The 24,252-nt window shown below is 46.8% G+C and overlaps 1 protein-coding gene across 4 annotated transcripts in view; it reads left to right on the top strand.

The window, feature by feature from the left end:
* The window catches only part of RNF2 (ring finger protein 2), a 245,312-nt gene that overhangs the window by 28,416 nt on the left and 192,644 nt on the right, over positions 1 to 24,252 (top strand). For 2 of the 4 annotated variants that reach the window (XM_069641059.1, XM_069641060.1), the window contains exon 2: positions 7,600 to 7,665. The exons of the other annotated variants lie outside the window; for them this stretch is intronic. In XM_069641059.1, coding sequence (XP_069497160.1) covers positions 7,638 to 7,665 — 28 coding nt within the window. In that variant the 5' untranslated portion in view covers positions 7,600 to 7,637. The remainder of the gene's footprint in view (positions 1 to 7,599; positions 7,666 to 24,252) is intronic. 4 annotated transcript variants of the gene reach the window in all.

Raw genomic sequence — 24,252 nt, 5'->3', positions numbered from 1 at the left:
AAAAACACACAGTTGAAACACTCCAGCACTCTTATTGTAAAATATTCTAAACACAGTTACTATTATGATATATACACCCCTTTTTCCCTATTAGAAAATCACAGTAAAACACCACTTATTTTCATACAGAGGTGAGCGCTTAACTAGATTGCACTCTAATAAGTTTGTGAAAAAGGGAGGGAATAAAAAAGACAGAATAGGAAGAGGCACACCACTCTACGATTCCAGAACACTTTTAGCAAGGCAGGGAGCAAAAAGTCACTGGTGAGTCAAAGTCCAAAGGCTGGGCCCACTCTTAGAGAGAGCAGAGCACAAATGCGCCCAAGATCACACAGTTACACTAGGCTTAGAAAGTCTGGCAGAGGGTTCAGAAAAGCGTTGTGAGAGGCTTAGAAAAGTTTAGCCAAGGTGTCCCAGGCTAACCCAGGTTCGAAAGCCGGGGGCTAAATATACCCCGTACAGTCGGTAGCAAGGGAAGCCAGGCGGGACACGGTACCTTAAGTGGGAAGGATCCTCCAGCGGTGGCAGTTGTTCCTGGTAGTGGGTGCAAGTCGCGTCGTCGTCCAGGGGAAGAGAAGATCTCGACTTGGAGGGAAGATGAAGGTCGTTGCACTACCAGGGCAGAAACCAGCCGCAGAGTTTTCCGGTTAAAGGTAGTACCTTTGTCTCGCGGTCGTGGTAAAACAGGGTATCCCGGTTGCCGGGGTGCTTGGCACGGGCAAAGCGGCCACGAGATACGTCGGGAAAGCGAAAAGACGGTGAAACTGGTTATCCCCACTAGTCAAAGGAAGAAGACTCTCCAGCGGGAGATCTCCTCTGTCGTTGGGAAAAGTGGTGAGGCAGTCCAGCAGGGCTCCACCGGTGGTGGTGTCGTGGCAGGTGGGCTCAGCTTCTCCCTCGTCGGATTCTTAGGTCCTGTGGCGACTTGTGAAGTTCCAGTCCCCAAAGCCCTGCTTTTATGCAGCAAACCCCCATTCACTCAGCCTAGCTGTCACTCAAACATGCTAAGTTATTTATCAGGGGTATAGCTGTGTTCTAGTTGAGTGATGGTGTATAGTAGCGAGTAGGAGTAGTGATGTGATATATGTTCGCTCTTCCTTAAGGGGCTCAAGACCAGGCACCTCTGAGAGTTAATGACTTCATTTGTGCTGTACACATGCAACTGGTGTCATAAAAATGTCTTAACCAGGTCTGCCTTCAGCCACTCGATTTATAAGCACCATGCATGTCCCTTACTGAAGTCCTGTTCAAAACAAGCATTGGCAAGCCAGAAGTTTTGGCTTGTGTATATGTATTGGGCATTTGCCTTTACCATGCCTACACAAAAACCCAAACTGTTGTCATTGACATTGCTTGTTTTAATAGTACTTCAGAAGGATGAAAGGTGAAGTCTGCCCGGTTCCATGTGTTAATATCCCCGCAAAAATATCGCCATACAAAAATATCACCATATTTTTGCGGCGATATTAAGGCATGGAACCTGCGGCAGACACCCCACAACCCCCGCATTATTTTTAAAGGAGCGGGGAACACCACCGCTCCCATAAACCCCAAAAAGGATCCCCCCAAAAAAATATGGCCCATGGCCATTCCAGATGACCAAATATACGGCATATTTTTGGTGGGGATAATATGTAGTGATACTGTTTGCCCTGCGGAAGGATGCAACCTTGCGAAGTGAAGACCGAGCTCATTATCGGAGACCAGGCTTTACCTGAATAGCTATATACATCCACACACACTCCTGTCCACTATGCTGCGCAGCTTCACTTGTGTTACTCTGTCAAGTTGATGGTACAGATTGTGTCAACTTTATATAACCTCTTTCTGTTTTTAAGCTCCTATTATAATATTGTATTACTATTATAGTATTTCATGTTTGTCTTGTGGGCAGAGATGCTTTTTTATTTGGTCGACAATGTAAGAAAAGCCCAAATAGCTCCTTCGAATGGATGGATTGTGTCCTCCCACGTATTCTTCATCTTTGATATATTCAGAAGCTTAGGGCACCTTTTTCATAGTGTTGGGCGATGTGCGTCTTCGAGTCATGGCCCTCGATGGCCTCAATGCCGTAGACGCTGGTATAAGTAGCTTGTGCGGCACCTGTTGCCTCCGTTCCGTTTTTCTGCATGCTCAGCACACTTCGGACGGTTCATTGCCTCAGGAATTTTCTTACTGCATATTGTTTTTCAAATTTTTCGTGGTGTCTACACCGAAGACCGATTTTAAACAGTGCTTGATTGTGGCGCTAAAATGTCCATTACGGACCCACATCGGATCTGCCTTTGGTGCTTGGGTGTGGACCATAAAGTCGACGACTGTGGCAGAACAACACCACTGTTCGTGGTCTTCTTCGTTAGACTCCTTATCCGACAAACTGGTTAACTTTCCCAGCATGTCTGCGTCTACATCGGACTGGGAGAAATGCCATCTCCAGATGCTGAATGTATTCCATAAGGCAGCTCCAATCGCCCCTTCGAAAGAGCCCAAGAAGGCTTCAGACCCCACTGCATATGGTAAAACCGGCAGAGTGTCTTCTGAGACCACTACTCGTGTGCCGAAGAGCCTGTGCCGTAAGTCTCCTTGACATTCGTCGAGAGAGCCTGTCTATACACAAGTTGAAGCCAAAGTCATCCTAGACTCACGTAAATGAGCAGACACCTGGTCCATCTAATCCTTTGTTTCCGTCGAAGCCATTGAAGCTAACGTCCCCCTCAGCGCCATCGACACCCTCTAAGCTCTCGAAGCCTTCAATTTATCAAAGACATTTAAGCCCTTATCTAAGGCTGATTTTTTTTTTTATTATTTTTTTTTTTTTTTAATAGAGCAATGGGGTCGATTTGTGGGGAAGAGGAGTTGGAGGAAGACCGAGATGTGACTTTTTGGTTTTGAGTTTGGTACTCCTAATGTGCCTGAGTTGATCTTGGAGGAGCCCAGGATGCAGAATCTGGCGGACACTCTGAGGGATGCTAGTGGCTTGGACACCTCACCAGAAACTGATTTTGCCACTCAAGACTCTGCTAGTCATGCAGACCCATCATATAGATCGGTGATGGGTAAAGTCACAGAGTACCTAGGTTGGGGAAAACCTGTGGCAATCCTAGAGAAAGATGATCCCACCAACATCTTGGAGAAAGGGCCCCCAAGGGAGCCTGTGTTGCCCTTTCCCACAGCATGGAGAACCAGGGTGTTGGAAACTGGTTAAAACCAGATATAACTCCAGCAGTCAACGAGGATCTGGCCAAAAAATATAGGCCGTCTTCAATAGATTTATTTTATTTATTTATACCATAAATATATTTGTAATGGATCCAAGTTTTCGATCTAAACACCCTACTCCTGAAAGCATAGTGGTTCAGGCAGACACTTGGACTACTAAGGCTGCGGCCTACCCAACTATCTCCCACCCCCCGCTGCCCCACCCAAACCCCCAGGGCAGAGACGATAAAAGGTTTGACGCCTTAGGGAAGAGGGTGTTTTCTGCAGGCAGTATCCCCCTGATGGCTATTAATGTGACTTGTGCTCTAGCCAAGTAGGCACACACTTTGTGGGACATAATAGCCTTGGCCGTGGAGCATATCCCCGAAGGCGAGGAGACGGATGGGTTTCTATACCCCGTAAAGGATGGCAAAGATGCCATGTGCCACTCTCTCCAGTCTGGACTAGACTCTGCGTACTCTGTAAGCAGAGCAAAGGTGGCAAGTTCTGTTGCCAGGAAATGTGCATGGCTAAGGAAGTCTGGTTTTGCATCTGATGTTCAAGCATAGCTCTTGGACAAGCCTTTTGACGGCACCCAACTTTTTTGCTCCAGGGCTGATACAATCTTAGAAAAAAGGACTGTTGCCCTAAGCGGCAGCTCAGTCGCTAGGAGCAGTGATACATTAGCCTCAACAGACACAAGGGTTTTCCCACAGTTGGAGAGGTCGGCCTTTTTGTATCTACTCAATTGCAAGAGGAAGAGGCCAGTTGGCACAGACTGGTCAGACAAGGGCTCCCTGTGGTTCGCGAGGAGGAAAAACTCTTCTCTCAGCTGCTGTTTCTTTGACATCTGCGGCAGCAACAGCCTCAAACCCCTTGAGTCCTTGGTTCACAGTACTGTGGTGCGGGGGCAGGCTGACTCAGCCTTTGGAGAGTTGGCTGGGCATAACGTCTGATGTTTGGGCGCGGCAAACAGTGGCTCACGACTACTGCCTCTGTTATGAAGACACCCAGATTGTCCTCCAGGAGGCCAAACCTTGAAAGATCCGAATCGGCTCCGCCCACAGGAGATCTTCACCCTGTTGGAAAAGGTCCAATAGAGTCCTTACCAGTAGCAGAGAGGGGTCAATGTCAGTACTCGCCTTATTTTCTGATCCCCCCCAAGAAGGACGGAGGACTGCAACTCATCTTGGACTTGAGATGCTTGAACAAGTTCCTTAGGTAAGACAAGTTCAAGATGGTTTCTCTTTTGCAGATGCTTCAGGCCCTTTGACTTCAGGATTGGCAGGTGTCACTGGACCTTCAGGATGCTTACTTTCATGTGCCAATCCTTCTCAAACACAGAGTACCTGAGGTTCGCCATTGGGGGTTCTCAGTTTCGGGTTCTGCCATTCGTGCTCACCTTTGCCCTGCAGGCTTTCACGAAGATCATGGCGATGGTGGCAGCGTCAAGTCTCAGGAGGGAAGGGATTTGCATCTTCCCCTGCCTGGATGATTGGCTGCTCAGAGCTTGTTCTCCCGAACTGCCTGAAGAGTCATCGCAGTCATACTTGCCACTTCCACAAGAGGCTGGGCTTCTCCCAGAATTACAAGATGTCCCATTTGACACCATCTCAGAAGCTTCAGTTTATTGGAGCAATCCTTGAGTAGCCCTCTTGGAAAGCCTCTCCTTCGCCCAGTATCTTCCGATCTTCGACTTTCTAAGGTAGCTCGTCCGCATGGCATCGTGCATTTTCCTGGTGCCAGAAGCCCGTTTGAGAATGATGTCCATTCAGTGGGCTCTCGGATCCCAGTGGTCACAGTTCTCCGGCTGAATGATGGACCTCTTCTGGTCCCGAACAAGGTTGCACAGGATCTCCTGTGGTGGGCATGTCGGGAGAACGTTTTTGGCAACCATGGCCGGTGATAACTGTTGTGGCATTTGCCTCCTTCACAGGGTGAGGAACCCACATGACCAACCTTTCATTCGGTGGTCGTTGTTCTCCCTCGGATTCCAATCAACCTTCTAGAGCTGAGAGCAATCAGACTAACGCTGTGCGGTGGAAGACTGTCCTGATAATGAAGGACTATACAGTGGCCATGTAATACCTTAACACAAAATGGGGTTGGCGAGTAGGGTCACTGCCTCTGTGCAGAGAAGCAATGTATCTCTGATTTTGGGCACTAGGAGAAGGAATCTCTCTGCTAGCAGTTCATCTAGCCGGAGTAGAAAACATAGCAGGGGATTCTCTGAGCAGATAGAGCAGTGTCTCCCACGAGTGGGAGTTGGCTTAGGAAGTCCTTTTAGAGATCTTCACCCTTTGGGGAACCCCTCGGGTGGATCTGTTCATATCCAGTGTCAACAGGAAGTGCAACCTATTCTGTTAGTGGGAATTTCCTCAGAGAGGAGGTCTAGGGGGCGCGTTTGAAGTGTACTGGGATTTACCACTTCTGTATGCATTTCCACCAGTCCCTGTCATTCCTCATGTCATCGGGAGGTTGAGAAAGTTCGGAAAATCCATGATCCTGATTGCTCTGGATTGGACCAGGAGAACGTGGTACCCCAACTTCTAGAGATGGCCATCTGCCCTTCAATTCGTCTTCCCCCAAAGAGAGGACTTGCTCTCGCAAGAGAGGGGTGGGGATGGGGTGGTCTTCATCCAGAAATCAGTACTCTGAACCTTCACATCTGGTTTCTGAGAGGATACGATACAAAGATTGGGACCTTACGGAAGATGTGATGGAGGTGTTGTTTTCGGTCAGAAGGTCAGCAAGCAACAAAATCTCTGTACAGCTGCCCTGTTGGAATACATTCTGCAGCTGGTGCTGGGATAAGTGTATCGATCCTTTTACATGCATAACTCCTTCTGTATTATCATTCTTGCTTCATCTGGCCCATCAGGGGCTCCAGGTTTCCACGGTAGAGGGTTATTTGGCAGCAGGGTCCATTTTTAAGCGGTCGCCGGATCAGGGTTCCTATTTCAAAGTCCCTATAGTAATTTAGTTCTTAAAAGGAAAAAACGAACATCTTTCCCCCAGTTCCATTTATTGTACAGGTATGGGACTTGTATTTGATGTTAAGGTGTCTACTCTGAGCACTCTTTGAACCCTTATATTCTTGTCCACTTAGAATGTTAACCCTTAAGACTATTTTTCTGACCTTGATTACATCAGTCTGTAGAGTCGGTGAGCTTCAAGCTCTTTCTGCTAAACCACCCTTTACTACCTTTTTTAAGGATAGGGTGGTTTTGAGGGGTACGTCCTTCTATTTTTCCGAAGGTGGTATCAGAGTTTTGTTTACCTCACAAGATAGTGTTGCCTGATTTTTAATCCACGTCCCCATCCCTCTGAGGAGGAGGAGAGATTGCATTGTTTAGACCCTTAGAGGGCATTGAGCTTCTTTATTTCTAGAATGTCCAAAATCGGGCAAGATGACCAGCTCTTTGTGGGCTATTCAGATCACAAATTGGGATAAGCTGTCACCAAACAAACCATCTCTCGCTGGATAATTTTATGCATTTTGGAATGCTATACTTTGGCTGGCTAAGATCTGTCCGATGGTCTAAGAGCGCATTCCTCCCGAGGAGTGGCTACTTCAGCTCTTCAGAGAAAGGTGCCCGTACAGGACAATTGTAGTGCGGCAACTTGGTCCTCTATGCACACTTTCAGCAAATACTGTTGCTTAGATTCTATGTCCGGTCAGGAGGCAAGATTTGGCAAGGCTGTGCTCCACAGCATTAGTGAGCAATACATTCTCTGTTCCCAACTCCTTCAGCATACTGCTTTGGGAGTCCATCAGAGATGAGCAATATGTGGGAGGAAACAATCCATTTCAAGAACATATTACTTACCCTTGGTAGTGTTCTTTTGACTGAATGTTCTTCCCACATATTCCTCGCTGCCCTGCCATCATACCCCTCTCATCTTGACAAGAATTTCTCTGTTTGACACCTTCCTCTCTTTCAACGTCTGAGTCATACCTTTAATCCGGCTGAGCATAGGGTGGACAAACTAGAACTGAGGCAGCGAGTGCTGCGCTAGCTACTTATACCAGCGTCGACGTAACAGCTGAGGACAGGACGGAGGCCGTCCAGGGCCACGACTCATGGTGCCGGATCCTATGAAACAAGTTTCTGAAGCTGCAAGCAGACTTATGAATATATCAAAGATGAGGAATATACGTGGGAGGAACATGCAGTCGAAAGAACATTAACAGACGTAAGTAATTTGTTCTCCTTTTCTAGTCAGAACAGGTTGCATATGGCCCATGATCACTTGACAGATAGCTGTCATCTTTGAACTTATTTGTTAGTCAAATAAAACCTCCAACAGACTTTATTTTCTGGGCTGACGCAGAAAGTCAACCATTTTTAACTTGTGTGTATAAACAGACTGTTGAATAACCTTTTTGTTTTTCTGTAGGCTTACCATCTGTGCACGTTGTAGTTTGAGCTGCACTAATGGCACAGGACTTTCACTGCAAAAAAGGTGAGTTAAGAGACATAGAAGAGTAAACGACTAGGCAACGGTTAGTGTGTTTGCATCCCTTTGGAGAACCTTTCTGTGTGCGGTATTGAATTTGAAGGGGTAAATAAGAATTGCCAATGCATTAATTACATCATCCTCTAAATGTTAACTAGATGACTGGGACGCAACAACCTTAAAATGTGGCATAGTTGTGTTGATCAGGCAGAGAAAGTTATAAATAGTCGGTTTTAAATTAAAGCCACATGTCATCCAAGGAAAAACACCTATATTAGCAGTGGCGGTGTTTGTAGCAATACTATTCTCTGCTGTTTCTCACACTGAATGCCTGCTGAAAAACTAACATGCAGATTACAGCTAGCCTTCAGATGTTGCCCCTGAACCTCTATAAAAATCACCTGTGTGATGCTTGGTGTAACCCCCATGCAAGCCCGTCACCAAAAACTTTAAGGGATCCTGCTTGTAATCACTGCAGTAGGAGAGACGCCTCTATGCAGGCATCAATATTGTCATGTTGGTACCAACATAGGTAGTTGAATAGGTGTTCTGATTATGGAGGAAGTTGTGAGGCAAAGAACTAAAATGAGCACCCTGAGCAAATACCATCCTGTCCCAGCGAATGATATTGTGCCCCTTGTTATAGAAATGTGTATAAAGTATTCAGAGAAAAATGCTGATCAATGTAATTTATGTATTAAACTCCTAGAACTATGAGAAAAGTTAACTAGTGTATTTAAATGTGAAAACGTGAAAGGCGGGACAGCTTGAAAATGGCTTGATTCAATGCTGTTTGGGAAACCGCTCATGCCAGGGTCCCCAACTCCATCTAATGGAACATTCCAAGCTGCGTGACAGGAAGGGTTTCGATTGAGAAGAAAGTCGACTGAGAGTTGGTGGTGGAGGTACAGCTGACTGAATAGGAGTATGGCTTCCGATACCCTCTCCGGTCTAGATTCCTTTCCTTGATCCGCAGGCCCCTCCTCCCCACACCCCCAAACTGAGGTCCCAGCCATTTACCATAAAGCCGCCTCATAGTAGTCCCTCCAGCTGCCTGCTCTGTCCCATTACCGGGACCCTGAATTTCCATTAAATGTAACACTGTGCAGCACCAGTTGCAGGACCTTCTGGTGAAGTATCCGTGCAGGGTGTGTGGTAGGTCAGAATCGGAAGACGGACATGGCAGCATGATTTCTGTGCCTTGTATCCAAACAACCAAAAAAAAGGACTATTATTTCCCTAAACCTATAGACATCAGCCCTATTGTGCAAAAGAAACTCAAAAGGGTGCTTGTCGGGATGTCATGATGTCTAAACCTAAATAATGTCCTTGGTCCGAAACCCTGCTCTAACCTAGTCTCTGCCCCCATCTCTAAGAAGGAAACAACAACGCAAAGACAGGCTTTTGATGGTTGCCCATGGAAACGGTTGGCTGTTGGCTTCTGAGCCCCAACCTTGTGTCTCTTTACTATAGGCCCTCACCTATGTGTACAGTTCCAGGCAAATGGTTTGTGTCGTGCTGGATTGCCATCAGGGGACTTCAGCCAAGTCCCTTTGCTTCCCAATCTGGGGTTTTCTCTGTTGTTTTCCTTTGGCAAGACATTCGTCTTTACTGTTCGGTAAGTCTCTTCCCTAGTATGGGGCTTCCCCCACTCTGGGATTGGTTTTCTGTCTCTTTCCCCGCTCTAAGGCTCTGCTCCTTCTTAATTTGCACTCGGGGGGGGGGGGGGGGGGGGGGGAGGGGTGAGGGGGGTTCTTTCCACCTTTCCCCTCACTGTGGGGCTTGTTTCTTTCTCTTGTCACACTCTGGGCTTTCTCTGTTCTCACTCTGCTTCGGGGTTTCTCTTTTTCTCTCTCCCTACTCTGGGGCTTCTCCTTTCTCACCCCACTCCGGGGCTTGCCTCTCCCTTTATCGCTTTGCTGCCTGCCCCCCGCTGGATGGGGCGGTGCTCCTCGGTAGGGATCTGAAGTCTGCTCAGTCCTTCTCCCTGCTGAGCCACTTGCGTCAAGTGGACTCTGTGTCGACCAGCAGTGGTGGTTCTCCTCCGTTCTCTTAGTGCAGGGGCAGGCATGCAGCTTCTCATCTGGGTTTTGCCTCAGTCCTCCGAGGTACTTCGTTCTCATTTTCCTTGCGGCTCAGGACAATTCTGGCTATTCGCCCACAGTGGGCCGGGAGGCCATATGTGGTCTCACACTTGCCAGCCACACCTCCTGTGTATGTTTTGGCATAGTTAAACGCTGTGGGCTTCGCAGAAGCTCTCTCCTGATCGGTTCCTTCAGTGGCGCTCCTCTGGGATGCTAGTTTTCATGCTTCACTGCTGCCTTCCATGGATATTGAGCTGAGCATGGTGTGAGTGGTCAAAAATGTCAGGCGGACAACTTTGTGAAGGTTTTTCAAAAGATGCCATTTTAGTAAACTCAAAAGGGTTAGATAAAGGCCTCACTATCCCCAACCTAACAAGGATTTCCTTTCCTAATAAATGAGCTAAAGGAAACATTCTAACAAAAGGATTATGTGCCTCAAACTTGTACATACAATAAACTCAACGAGGTAATGCATAGCAGCTTAAACATGACAAAATTAACAGTTATTTGCAAGACAAGGTAATTATTCCTCTTTGTAATCTGGGTGAATACCCCTTCCCCAGATTCAGTCAGGTTTTCAATCAACAGTTCAAAAGAGTTAGAAAATCCGGTATTATAACAAAGTTCAAATAAAGTTCTTCTTCCGCCAGTAAATTTTCCATTTGGGATTAACCAACAGTTCAAAATATTGAGTAAGTCTTTTGCCTCTCCACTAGGGGTAGAGGGTTCCTCACAACTACTTCTTGGCAATGAAATATGTGTACTTCCACAGTGCATTCAAGTTCACAAAAATACTTCTGTCAGGATAATTCTGCAACAATTCACAATGCACTCTCCAGAAATTACTTCTTAACAACAAAGGGGTGTACTTCCACAGTGCATTTAGATCTGCTCTTGTCAGGATGATTCTGCACCAGTTCACAATGCACTCTCGTCAACAGTGTTGATTATTCAAGATTAATCACAAGGATTTGTAGTCTTACTACTTCTTCAATGCTTTTAATAATACCACAGTACTTCAATGGTTTTCACCACTCCCCTTCCAGGTCTGTACTACAAGTTCCCTAATCCTGGTGTACTGCCCTGCCAGGACACTACGCAACTTGGAATACTAACAATACTAATAACTAATAATTATACCAATACTAATAACACTAAAATACTACAGGTGCTTCTGTGGTATAATTCTACTTTGTACAACTTCAAAAGTCCACAACCTAGGTGTTGACTACTTCTTCTGGAAGAACATGAGACACATTGGTGCTGTTTGTTCCGCACTTTTGATTGCCCCATGCAATGCAGGTTATGCTTCTGTCCTCCTGAACACCACCTATCAATTGGGCAGCCTTCCTGCCACTCTTGTTCTCCCACTCTGGTTTTAGCCAAGTGCAGATACTGGGTTTCTCCCACTCCTGCTCTTATTTGGCTTAGGCAATGCTTATTCAGGTCAGTTCTTTCTTTTGCCTCTTCCCTCTTTTACAATAGGGTCCATAAACAGTTTGTTGTTTAACTGACCCCTTTTTGATTTTGGCAATATTGGTTCTCTTCAACTATATTCACTAGTGCCCTCTTTTGGTTTTGGCAATAGTGCTTTGACAATATTGTTTTGGCAATAGTTGTTTGCTTTGTTTTTAGAAACTGTGCCCTTGAGCATTGTTGGCAATTATTCTGACCTTTTAAATACACAATGTCTCTGCCACTTTTACCCCTTCGTATCAGCGTGACATTCAAAATAATTATCTTTTGAGCTTTACACCAGTTCGATAAACCTAGTATTAAATTTTGTGCCACTTAGCTTCTTTCTCATTAGTTCGTCATTCAAAATACCTACGTGCGGTTGCGGTGTACTCCGGGTGTCACAGTAGTCAAGTGAACTCACCGGCTTTTGCTTTCGTGTCCGCTCGTTCCGCTCCCGTTGGGTTCTCTGCTTCTGCTGCGGGCAGACTGGAAAACTGCTTTGCTCGGTTTTCTTCGTTCTGTGCTTTTCTAAATTGGAGCGTTTCTTGCTCCACAGGCTTTATGGTGCTCGCCTGCCACCCAAGTCTTCCTTGCCTTGGGGAACGCCTTCACACTGCCTGCCTACTGCACCATGCTCTGGGGGAAAGCTTTTACATACGAGGCAGAGGGAATGAGAGTAAATCTTGGTAGGACGGCACAGAGCTCAGTGGGGAATCTGCATAAGCGGCTGCCCCAATTGAACTGTGAGAACAATAGTCTGTATGATGTGCAGAGCCCAGCAGAGAAGCCGCATAAACTATTCTGCACAGATCCAGCTGCGAGAGCAAGAAAGAGGTGGTTTGTATTGCCAGCGCTGAGTCCAGCTGAAAAGTCATATTAGCGACTCTTCACCGACCGAACTGCATGAACAAGCAGGTAGAATCTCTGAAAGCCGACATGGAGCCCAGCAGAAATGTCTCCTAAGAGACTGTGCCGACCGAATGGGCAAAACGGGGGAGCCTAACCCTGTGAGACCCATGAAGAGACGTGCTGGAGAACCAGAATCAACAGTCCTCCCAAGGCATAGCTCTTGAGACACTTAGGTACACTGTGGCTCCAGTGAAGAGGAAGGCGTGTGAGGAAGAGTGCAAAAACACCCAAATTCAGGAACGACAAAGAACACTCCAGAGGAGGGGAATGAAAAGGAGAAGGGCTCCAGAGTGGGGAGGAAGGAGAAAAGCCCCAGAAGCGAGAACAAATTGGAAGAGCCCCAGAGTGGGGAGTGGGAGTAAGAATGGTCCCCAGAGTTAAGCTGAAGGAATCTCAAAGTGGCAAGAGACTGAGAGAGTCCTGGGCTGGAACACCATGATAGCATTCCATCACACCAAGAACTGTGGTCTTGAACTGTGGGCAAAGGCTTTTACTAAAACAGGACAGGGCTGGGGGGTTCCATGTAATAATGTCGCCACAGAAATCTCGCCATGCAAAAATATCGCCGAAAAATGGCGCTTTTTTGTGGCAACAATATTGCATGGAACATGCGAGGGACACCCCCGCAACCCCTCCATTTAAAAAAAAAAATGTAAATGTTTTTTTTTTGCCCCTGTCCCCATATATATGGTCACCCATATAATATCACAGCGACCTTTTCCCGGCGGTATTATTTACAGCGACCATATATATGGGGATAATATTACCTGATACTGGCTGGGGTTAGAAGCTATCCTTTCCACAGCAACAGTTCTACAAAGTCTTTGTCTCTTGCTTTCTTTTGTAAGTTAGGGAAAGTGGTTAAGTTATAGTAGGATTTCGGACAGAGGACTTTGGAAATGTTCTTGCATCCTATAGGGTACCCTTTGTACTTTCCATTATAGAACAGGGCTGGAGCTTGTAGATTTAGGGAAAGCTTAGGTGAACTTAATACAAATAAAACCCTTAAAACAAAGCCTTGGTGTCAGAGTCCTGATTCTGACTTGCCACAGTAGAAGCTGCAAACCTGAACATTTTAGCCCTGCATTAGGGACTGTCTTAGACAAAAAAACAACTGAAACTGTCTGGCCGATCCGTCCCAAGGACTAGTGTGTCGCTGTGCTAGCTGAACTCAAAATGCAATTCCTAAACTGGTTAACACTTATAATTGTTCTTTTATAACACGCTTAATACTGAAGACCAATTTCTAAGCGCAAGACTGGGATTTGTCTGTGTCTGTGTGTCCGCCCCCTTAGCTGAACCTTCCTGATCCTGTGGGGTAACATAAAACCAGAGCTCCAGTAATCCTGTCCTTTTGCACCTTACAGGTTTTCACCTAAATGTATCTGTTACATGTCAATCAAGCCATAGAATTAACAGCTGTCTTCCAAAATCCACGTAACTGAGATGAAAAGGCACCTCATACGCTTGAAATATGCAAGAGTCACAATCGACTAACTCTATAACACAAATCAAGCCAGGCAAACTGACCAAATTGTTTGTTATATTGGCAACAGGTAGGGAAGCAGATCCAGTCACTAAAGCAACTATTAAAAAATGGCTCATCAAATGTATACAACAATGTTACGTGCTGTCCAACAAGACACTTTCCTGCACACCAAAAGCACATTCAACACGTAGTACAAGAGCTACACTTTCCCTGTGAATGTTCCATTAGAAGCAATCTAACAAGCAACATAAACATCTGCGCACACATTCACGCAGTACTACTTAGTAGCTACTCTGGCACAAACCGCTTCACAACGTGCAGTTTTAAGAGATTTATTTGCAACTGTACCCTTAGCTCAGCCACCACCCTCTTCGGGTACTGCTTGCTCATCTATGCATAGCAAGTGAATCGAAGCAGATTAACAAGCCCCAGAAGACAAATATTCCTAACCCCGTAATCGTCTTTCCGTGGCTTGAATCCGCTTAGAAAACATGCACCCACCCAACCAGTCCTGCAAGGGAGCCAAGGGCACAGTAAACAAAAAATACCTGTTCGCGTTTCCTCAGGATAGAATAACAACAATCTGAGGATAGAAAAGGAGAGGGAAACTGCCCAATCAATGCACTAAAAACTAAACAATTGTGACCTCAGGTGTCGCCATGGATCCTAGTAAGAGTGGGACATTCCCATGGTCCCAATACCAAAAAACAAAACACAAATTTTAGCTACTTTGCCAATGCGCACTCCCCTAACAACGTATTTGTGGGTTTGAAAAAAAATATTTGAATATTTCCACACATTGTTGATTGTACTTCACTTTTATATGTAATCAAAAGGTACATGTTAAATTATGACAACATTTGTCAAATTCGAGCCAACACGTGTTTCAAGCCAAAGGGCTCTTCCTCAGGGTTCTTTAAACTCCAAATTAGATTTCAAATTAACCGCAAAAACCTATATATAGTACCTTTTAGAAAACAAATGTGTATTACGAGCTATTTAAGGTCCATTATAAGGTCCGATTCTTAAAAACCACAAATGAATGGGTGATAAGTATTAATAAATCAAACACCGTTTCAAATTAAAACATACATTTAATAAGTAGAACATGGAGAAAAATATACCCCATGATCAAATAAAGACAAACTTAGAGAAACAAAGCGATAAAAAGAACATTGTTAGTCAAATTATAATGTCATTATTTCTACACAAAGTCTCTCTGGACTGACGCAAATGAACTATGTCCTTTTTCAGAAAGTGGTAACATTGTGTTAATTTTAAAACATGAAGCCAAAGGCCATGCTGTGTAGTTGCCGGGTCCGAGTGAAAGCATGGCAAAGTTTTTAACGCAGTGTCTGTACTGTTGGAACGTTGTGCATGCTACATGTTGTGCTGGAGCATGCTTGTACACAAACCTCCTGTTGGAGGACGTGCTGTATCAGTGTATGGATGTGGCACTGCTACTACTATTATATTATGTCAGTGCTATTAACATAATAAACATGTTATTACATGCAGTGGTGCAGGTTAAATCGCATAACACCCAAAATCGACCATGAGTATTAGTGTTTGACTAATAAAGTGTGAACAGAGGCTATATATCGGTGAAATCAAAAAACGTCTACATGCATTGGATGCTTGTTTACTTATTAAATCCCAGTTGCCATACTCTAATGTTCATTTGAATTCAGTAAAAAACAGCCAATGTCAAAACCTACAAATTTGTCAGGAAATGTCATGGTTATGATAAACGGATCAAATAACCCGTAGTGGAATAATACATTGACAGTCCATAATTGGGATTCTTACTGTTGTGTACCTTAAATGTCGATCATCTCGAGTGACTGTTAAGCACGCCTTATAATTGCCTGTTGTGTTTATGGTTACTGTTGAAATAATGATAATACTGGCAGGTTGGTGGGACAGTGCGCATATTAACACACCGATCAGACCATTCCTGAAACGAACAATATTGACGTGTAAGGTTCTTCGTTGGTGTAATGGGTTCTATACTTAAAACACAAAGTCACTGCATTTGAGCCAAACATACCATAATAACGGAGATGTGAGTCTTCCCTTGGACTTCTGTCCCGCAACAAGTGTATGATGCCGACTGTGAAGTATACAAATAAACACGGACGTGACATCATACGCCATGGATCCGCTAAAAAGGGCAAACTAATTGTGTCATGTGCGCATGTAAAGCATTGTGAATGAACCTGCATCATTTAGGAGGTGAAACATTCTCCTGATTCTCATTCACACTGATAGGATTATAATTAATTTTTTTTGAATAAGGAAGTTAATCACTAAAGTTAAACGTATAGGATATACTGTTCTATATTGTGGTCAAAGGCGTTATGAAAATGTGTTAAAAAAAATGGTCCTGTGTATTGGTGGTGTCCTTTCATCTATTGCTATTGTTCATGTTACCAAACAAAACTGATTACAAATTGTATGTTTTTTACCCATGTTTTAAAGAAAAGTAAGCTGTAAACAAATTTCATTTTTACCTATTTCAATGCGTAAAACTAGCCCACATGGTTGGTTGGGGTTCCATTGATATCCTTGCTTGCTCTCACACATTCTTTGGACGTATTTACGCCCCCGGTAATGTACAATTTCACCAGGTACCACTGCTTATAGGACAACATACCCCCTAATGTATAAATATATAAGGATATTGCACATTCTAGAGTAGTTCCACGACCAAATAGAGGACTGTTGCCTATTTGTAGAGTAAAAGACCACAAGATTTTGGCTGTAACTGAGATTTTTCTCATAACGACGCGACAGCAGGCACTGCCTTCAGTGGCAGGCTTCAACTGTCAAAACACATTCCAGAACCCAAACACAAGAACAAACATTCTAATAGGGAATCAGATGAAGTCACTATATCTCATGGTTCTTGTAAACAGGAAATCATATGCATTGAACTACAAATGCTAGTACATGCTTAAATGCCTAACTGATAACAACTTGCTACATATTAAACAGATTGTTAAGATTTGCCAAACCCAACACATCTCCTCCCTTACAGTTCGAACAAGTTTATTCCACGTAGTAGTCCTTGAGCCAAGAGGGTTTATTCCTTGCCCTCTCCGACGTTGATTCCATCCTTGGATTAACTTGGGGATTATCAATAGATTCCCCCTTGAGTAATTGTTCACTTCCCTTAGCACCACAGTTTGGTTAATTGTCAATATGATTGTCACTCACTCCTTGATCATCCGCATCATCACTATGTGAACCTCTGACTAATTTGGATATAGACCAACATTCCCCTTCTTCCATGATAACCACATTCCCCCTCACAAAAGCAATCTTCTTAGGACCAATACATTTGCTCTCCATACATTTGGGAGTTAACCTGGGATTTCTGACAAAAACCAAATCGCCCTTTTTCCAGTTTGCTTCCTTGTTTTTTTTTTTTCTTCATCAAATTTCTCTTTATATTAATTTTGTGCCTCCCTAATGAGTGCCATGATCTTCTCACGATCTATGCATACACTCTTAGCTATGTCTAGCCAGCCAGGACACAGTTTCGTACCTGGTTGTCTACCTTTAAGTGACATAAACGGGGATATTTTTGTAACAGAGTGCTGAGTGATACAATAGTTCCATATCATCTCTCTTAGAACCTTAAACCAGTTTAATCCCGAAGCCATTGCAAGTTGTACCCACCTTTCACGAACCTATTGGTCCTTTCCACCAGGCCTTTGGCCCTGGTGTGATATAAGGCTGTCTTGGAATGTTTGATACAAAATTTCTTCAGAAAGGCCAACATCTTATCAGAACAGAACTGAACACCGTAATCAGTGACAACCTCCGCGGGAAAGCCTTCCCTGTGGAACACCTCCTCAAAAAATAAAATCATTTCTGAGGTAGTGGCCTCACGAAGTGCTTTCCACTCGATCCATTTTAAGTGGTAGTCCACTAGTACCACTAAGTATCTGTAGTCATCACTTAAATTCTGCAACGGTCCGACCAAATCCAACAGCAAGTTTTTGCCACTGCTCGCTGGGTACACTAACGGGAATTATGGGCACTTCTCTGATCGTCTTACTTTTATCGCTCCTCTCACACTCTTTGCAATTCCTCACATGCCTCTCAACTTCACTATCAACACTCAGCCACCAGAATGATTGCCGTATATATCTCTTTGTGCCACCCATGCCTAAGTGTCCCTGGTGGGCTACGTCCACCAAATGAGATCTGACCCCACTGGGAGGTATTACTTTGCTGCCCTTCCTGAGTTTAAATCCATCCTCCGACAAATTTAATTGATCTTTTATCCCATAGTATCTGTCAAATCCTCTTTCAATCTCATTCTTGTGGGGCCATCCTTCTCTAGTCCACACTTTCACTTGTTTCAACACAGCATCCTCCTTATCAACACTTTCCCATTCACTTCTGTTTATGGCATTATATACAATCTCTGAGATGTTAAACTCCTCACTCTCAGGATTTCCATCTACTTCATTTCCACCTGTTGGTAATCTGGATAGACAATCTGCCACAACATTCTCCTTACTAGGTATGTATACTACCTTGAAATTGTATCCCAGTAGTTCTACCATCCACCTTGATATCCTGGGAGATCCCTTGGCCCACTCAGTACTGCCCATCAACTGAACCAAAGGCTTATGGTCCGTCCTCACAAGAAAAACTTGGCCCCACAGGAAGAACTTAAAATGTGCAATAGACCAAGATACTGCCAAGGCTTCCCTTTCAATGACGGAATAATTTGTTTCCGCCCCCCTAAATGGCCTTGAGGCAAAGGCTATAATGTGTTCAACCTTACCCAAATCATATTGGGCTAGAACAGCACCCAGAGTACTTGCATCTACTGATACCAAGGTTTTTCTGCCAGAAACAAACCCCCCTAATGATGGTGCCTGGATAATACCCTTCTTTGCTGAAAGGCATCTTGACATTCATTCGACCATTCATATTTCACACCTTTTTTGAGCAAATCTCTCAAAGGAGACGATATCGTAGCAAAACCACTCACACATTTGTGGTAATACTCCACCAGACCCATGAAAGAACGCAGCTGGTCTTTGTCTTGGGGCTGGGGAGCACTACTGATGCTTTCAATGAGTGAACGTTTGGGAGAAATGCCATCTCTAGAAATCTTGTGGCCCAAATGCTCCACTTCCTCAACGGCTATCCTACACGTGTTCCTTTGAACAGTTAAACCTGCTCCTCTAAGTCTGTTTAAGACAACTCTCAATATTTCATCATGCTCACTTTCATCATCCGCAAACACTAAATACTCCTACGTCCCGTCCCCTTTCCTCCATACTTATGGGACATCTCTCCGTCCTGTGGGACTTTGTAAAAAGCATCCAAATTTTTCCAAAAATGTGTCCTTCCTCTCTTTCTTGCGCGGGGCCCGGCACGCGGCCGTAACCCTGCTCACCTTGGCTCAGCCCCCTGCATCGCCCATCGGTCCTTTTCTCTGCTCGATCGGGGCCGGACGCACTTGCATCCTCGGAAGATTTTCTTCCCTTTTTTCCTCTCTGGCTCTCGCTAGCGTTCATTTATTACTCTGTCTATGTCTTTCAAGTTAGACTTTCCAGATTGTTCATTGTGTCATCGTCGCTTCGCGAGGGCAGTTCCCCATCCTCTTTGTTTAGGGTGTTTGGGTCCGGAACTCCTGTTTTTACTGTGACTCCCTTTCGGTCCGTGCACTTCAACGTCGGTTGGAGCTGTGGGGGGAGGTGTTCCGACGAACTCCTCCTTCGCATTTTCAGGCATTCATTCACAAGAAGAAAAAACGCCTGGTAAGTTCTTTACTTTTCAGAGCACCCCGGCTGGGGGATACCTTTCCGGGTTCCTCTCGGTCCGGGAGGGGCGTTGATCGCTCTGTCACCGGGGTTCGCCCAGAGGTGCCCGTTGGGCCTAATAATTCTACCGGAGTTTTCTCCGAGGGTCTCTGTAAGGGGCCTGTGAACACAGGAGTACGCTCCGAGGCCTCTCCTTTGGGGGCTGTTTGTAGATCCAGTTCTACGCTCTGAGGCCTTTCTGTCGGCTTCCCTCAAAAACAAGACCGGGGTGCGCCCCGAGGCCTTGGCTGGGCTTGTTGTTACCGAACGGATGTTCGAGGCCCGTGCAGATAAGGCTGTTACCAGGCTTGGGTGCGAGGTCCCTCGTTCAGAGGCTAAAGCTACCAACAGTTCTGAGAGGCCGGACAAGGCCTTGTCGGTGAAAGCGGTTGCTCACCGTTCCCGCTCTTGTGGTGACACCAGATCTGTTGAGGGGGCAAAGAAGCAAAGTTCTTCTTTTACCGGCAGTGCCGAGGTCCTTCCTTCGCAGGCTAATTTGGCAGTTGGTATGTCTCAAAAACATTCCAGGCCTCATAGTACCGGCTCTCCCGAGGTTCTTTATGTTAAGGCTAAGATTAAGACCCCTGATCCATCGAGGGGGACCCCTGCTTCACTTCCTCACGTGCCGCAGTTCCCCTCAGATGAGGACAAAATGGCGCCTGTTCCCGCCACGACCACGGCGGCCATTTTAGGTGCTACCCCTACAACTACGCCATCAGCCTCTGGTGTAGGGCTCGGTCCCTTTGGTGAACCTAAGGTCCCTTGTGTGCATCCTTACCGGCCGGTTTATGATTGGAATGCCCGGATGCCTCTTCCGCACAATGTTTCATTGCCCACACGGGCGGCACCTTTGATTTATGTGGATACGTGGGTGGAGCGGCCGGTGTGGCACCCTTCCCCGTTAAGTCCCTGGATTTGTCCACCTCATGAGAGGCCTCCTCAGGTTCCGAAATAATCTCCTGAGGACGCTTTTTCCGGTAAATTTCAAGCGCTTATGCGCACCGACCCCATGAGGGAATATTTCAAAGGGCTTTTCAAGGAGATATGTCCACCTGTGTCTCCGGTTCCACCCGTTCCTCCGGTGGTTCCGCCAGTGCCTCCCTTGCCCGTGGTGCCTTTCCCGTCTCTTGCGCCTGTGCCTCCGTTGTCCGCAGTGGACAAAGCAGTGCCTGACACGGCTCAGCAGGATCCTGACCTGTCAGATGATCCTCAAGGCGATCAGGACAACGAGGACCTTCCCCGCTCTATCAGAGCCTTTCATCACCGGGTACTGGACATGATGAGTTTCTTAGATGTTCCAGTGCCCGAGGCACCCGCTCCGCAGGAGGGCGTGCTTTCTGGGGTGTTCGCCCTGGCTCCCTTGGAGCGTACCGGCCTGTTCCTGCAGAAGGACGTTCTGGCCGTGGTCCGAAGAGTCTCGAAAAGCCACACTCGGGACTTTTTGTCAATAAGAAGATTGACGCGAGGTACAGGCTACATTCCTCGGAAGAGGTGGCCCTGTCGTCTTGTCCGCCTCCCTCCTCCACAGTGGTGGCTGCATCCACGTTGCAATCCAGACCTGCAGCATCCTCTTCCACGACGGCTACTCAGGTTTTGGGAAAGGAGGACAAGCTCCTTGACTCCCTAGGGATAACTTTTTTTGCCAACTCGGCCTTGCAGCTCAGGCAGGCCAACGCTGAGTTGATATTAGCAGGAGCTTACATGCGGATTTGGAAAGGTCTGTCGGAGTTTGAGCAGCACATCCCGGTCGAGAAGCTGGAGGACTTCAAAGGAGGCCTTTCCGATGCAAGGGTCTTGGCCCAGGATCTCCTGGAGGCTGCGACTCATCACGTAGACACCTCGGCTAGGGGCCTTATGCTGGGGGTTGATACCTTACGGCAGGTGTGGCTGCATTACACTACATTTTCTAAGGAAGTGCAAGACAAGGTGTTGGATATTCCATTTGATGGTAAGGAGCTTTTTCATTCTTCTACTGATGTAGAGCTCACCAAGACCAAGGATAGCACTCGGATGGCTAAATCATTGTCTGTTCTGGTCAAAGCTCCTTTCAAAACCCAGAGACCATTGTCACAAAGTTGACCCTCCTCTGGTTTTAGGGGCTTCCTCGACCGAAAATCCCGCAGAGTGGATACTCCAGCAGGGAATAACCGCCGTAGATAACAGCGCACACGGTTTTTCTCTCGCTCCTCAGCCTCCTCATCAGGTTCAGGTGGCACTGCCAACGATGAGCCTACCAAATGAGGGTTTTCCGTGCTTTCACGAGACCCCGGTGGGAGGACGCATTGCGTCTCATTGGGAGGCGTGGCAGACCATCACAGAAGACAGATGGGTCTTGTCAGTCGCTCGAGTGGGCTTCCGCTTACCTTTATCCCCTACCCCACCCCTCAACCCTCCTTTCCAGCTGTCGGGCTCACCCTCCCTCAAGGCAGAAGTTCAGAAACTTCTGGACCTCAGAGCTGTGCAACCCGTTCCCCTTGGGGAGCGAGGGGAGGGCTTCTACTCCCGGCTGTTTACGGTGCCCAAACCCAACCAGCCTGGCCTGCGCACCATCCTAAACCTTTTCCCAGTTCAATCTTTTCCTACCCCAAGAGAAATTCAAGATGATCACGCCCAGCCAGATACGCTCCTCCTTACAGATGGGCTATTGGCTCAGCGTTGTGGTCCTTCAGTATGCGTATATGCAGATCCTGATTTGGAATCCACACAGGAAATATCTCTGCTTCTCTTTGGGAGAGGAGCACTTCCAGTTTTGGGTGCTTCCTTTTGGCCTCAGCTCGGCGCCGCGTGTCTTCACGAAGATGATGTCGGTGATTGCGGCCTATCTTCGTCTACAGGGTATCCATGTGTATCCTTATTTGGAAGACTGTCTCTTACTCAGGCCTTGTCCGCTGGCAGCAGCGGGCATCCTCCAGTCTCTCCTTCAGCTCCTGTTCCATCTTGGGCTGTCGGTGAACTGGTGGAAATCCTCCATGACGGTCTCACAGGACCTGATTTTCCTGTGTTTTCGTTGGAACATGATCGACTGCAGAGTGTATCTGAATGGGGACAGAATGGCGGTTCTGTTAACCACTTGTCCGATGTTTGTGCAGTCGGAGAGCATGTCGGCCTGTGGTGGTTCCAGAGGCTTCTGGGCCTCATGGCCTCGTGTGTACTGGCTCTCCCTCTTGCTCGTCTCAAGATGAGACGGACCCAGATGGCTCTTCGGAGTTCCTGGCGTCAGGCTGTGGACCCGGATTCCAAGCGGATAATGATTCCGGATTCCATTAGAGTAGACCTGGATTGTGGATTGGTGGTCATCTCTCAGCAACCTGTCGGGGGGCGCTGGGTTTCAGGACCCAGCCCCCACGGTGACGATCACGACAGACTCCTCCCTTCTGGGGTGGGGTGCGACGTTAGATCTTCTTCAGGTCTCGGACCGCTGGTCGCCTCAAGACAAGCTCCTGCACATAAGTCACTTGGAGCTCCTGGCGATCTTCCTAGCGCTCAGGGCGTTCAGACCGCTCATTGTCAACAAGGTGGTCCGCATACGCACGGACAACGTGGTGTCAATGTATTACATCAACAAGCAAGGGGGAACAAAGTCTCCCCACCCCCCCACCCCTGCCCCCGTGGACCTGTCCATTCAGATATGGGAGTGGGCCGCACTTCATGGTGTCTGGCTGCTTGCAGTGCACATCCTGGGCCAGCTGAATTTCACAGCGGATGCCCTCAGCCGGCGGACGGTGGTCAGCAACGAGTGGGAATTGACACGGTCCTGTCCTTCGTGTCCTTATCTTTCTACAGACCAGTGCTCGTATTCTCTGAGTAACCCAGTGGTTGGGAGGCATTTTGCAGCTTTGACACGCCTCTACCCTCCGGTTCGTAGTCTGCACCCGCCGTGGGACCTAAATGTTGTCCTGACGGCGCTGTGCCATAAACCCTTTGAACCAATGGCTACGGTGGACCTCAAGTACTTGTCTTGGAAGGTGTCCTTTTTGGTCGCCGTTACATCGGCAAGGAGAGCGAGTGAGCTCCAGGCATTGTCGGTGGAGCATCCTTTCTTGGTCTTTCACAAGGACCAAGTAGTCCTTCGGACAAACCCGGCCTTTCTACCGAAGGTGGTGACCGAATTCCATCAGAATCAATCGATCTCCCTACCGGACTTTTTTCCGAACCCTGCCTCTGAGGCTGAGAGGGTTCTACACTGTCTTGATGTCCGAAGAGCTCTTAAGTTCTACCTGGACAGGACTTCTGAGCTTAAGAGTTCTTCTCAACTTTTTGTGACCTTCGGTAACCCCCAGGGCAGGCAGGCGTCTAAGGCAACTATTTCTAGGTGGATCGCCGCCTGCATCACGGAGTTCTTCACCGTCCAAGGGCTGAAAGCTCCTAAGGGTATTCATGCACACCTGGTGCGGGGTAAGGCAGCTGCGGTTGTTTTTCAGAAATATGTCCCCTGGGAGTCCATTACTAGGGCAGCTACTTGGGCCTCCCCATCTGCTTTCTGTAAGCATTATTGTCTCAACATGAGCTCAAGAGCTGATGCTCAGTTTGGTCAGGCTGTACTGAAAAACCTGTTTCAGTAAGGGTTATTTCCATCCACCCATAGTTCCTGTAAGGCGTGCTTGGGAATCTCCCATAAATATGGAGGAAAGGGGACGGGACGTAGGAGTATTACCAGGTTACTCACCGTAGTGACCACTTTACTCCTAGTCCATAGTCCCCTTTCCTCCATACGCCCGCCGTCCCCTCTAATAAGGTTCCTCTGTTATTGCTAATGGGTCTTTGACCTGGCGATAGAAAAGGACTGATGGGCGATGCGCGGGGCGGAGCCAAGGTGGGCGGT

Source organism: Ambystoma mexicanum, chromosome 1q, assembly GCF_040938575.1.
Source record: "Ambystoma mexicanum isolate Mex_15411 chromosome 1q, UKY_AmexF1_1, whole genome shotgun sequence".
Lineage (NCBI taxonomy): Eukaryota > Metazoa > Chordata > Amphibia > Caudata > Ambystomatidae > Ambystoma > Ambystoma mexicanum.
Note: the sequence above shows the minus strand (reverse complement) of the source record. Positions and strands in the feature narration are given on the sequence as shown.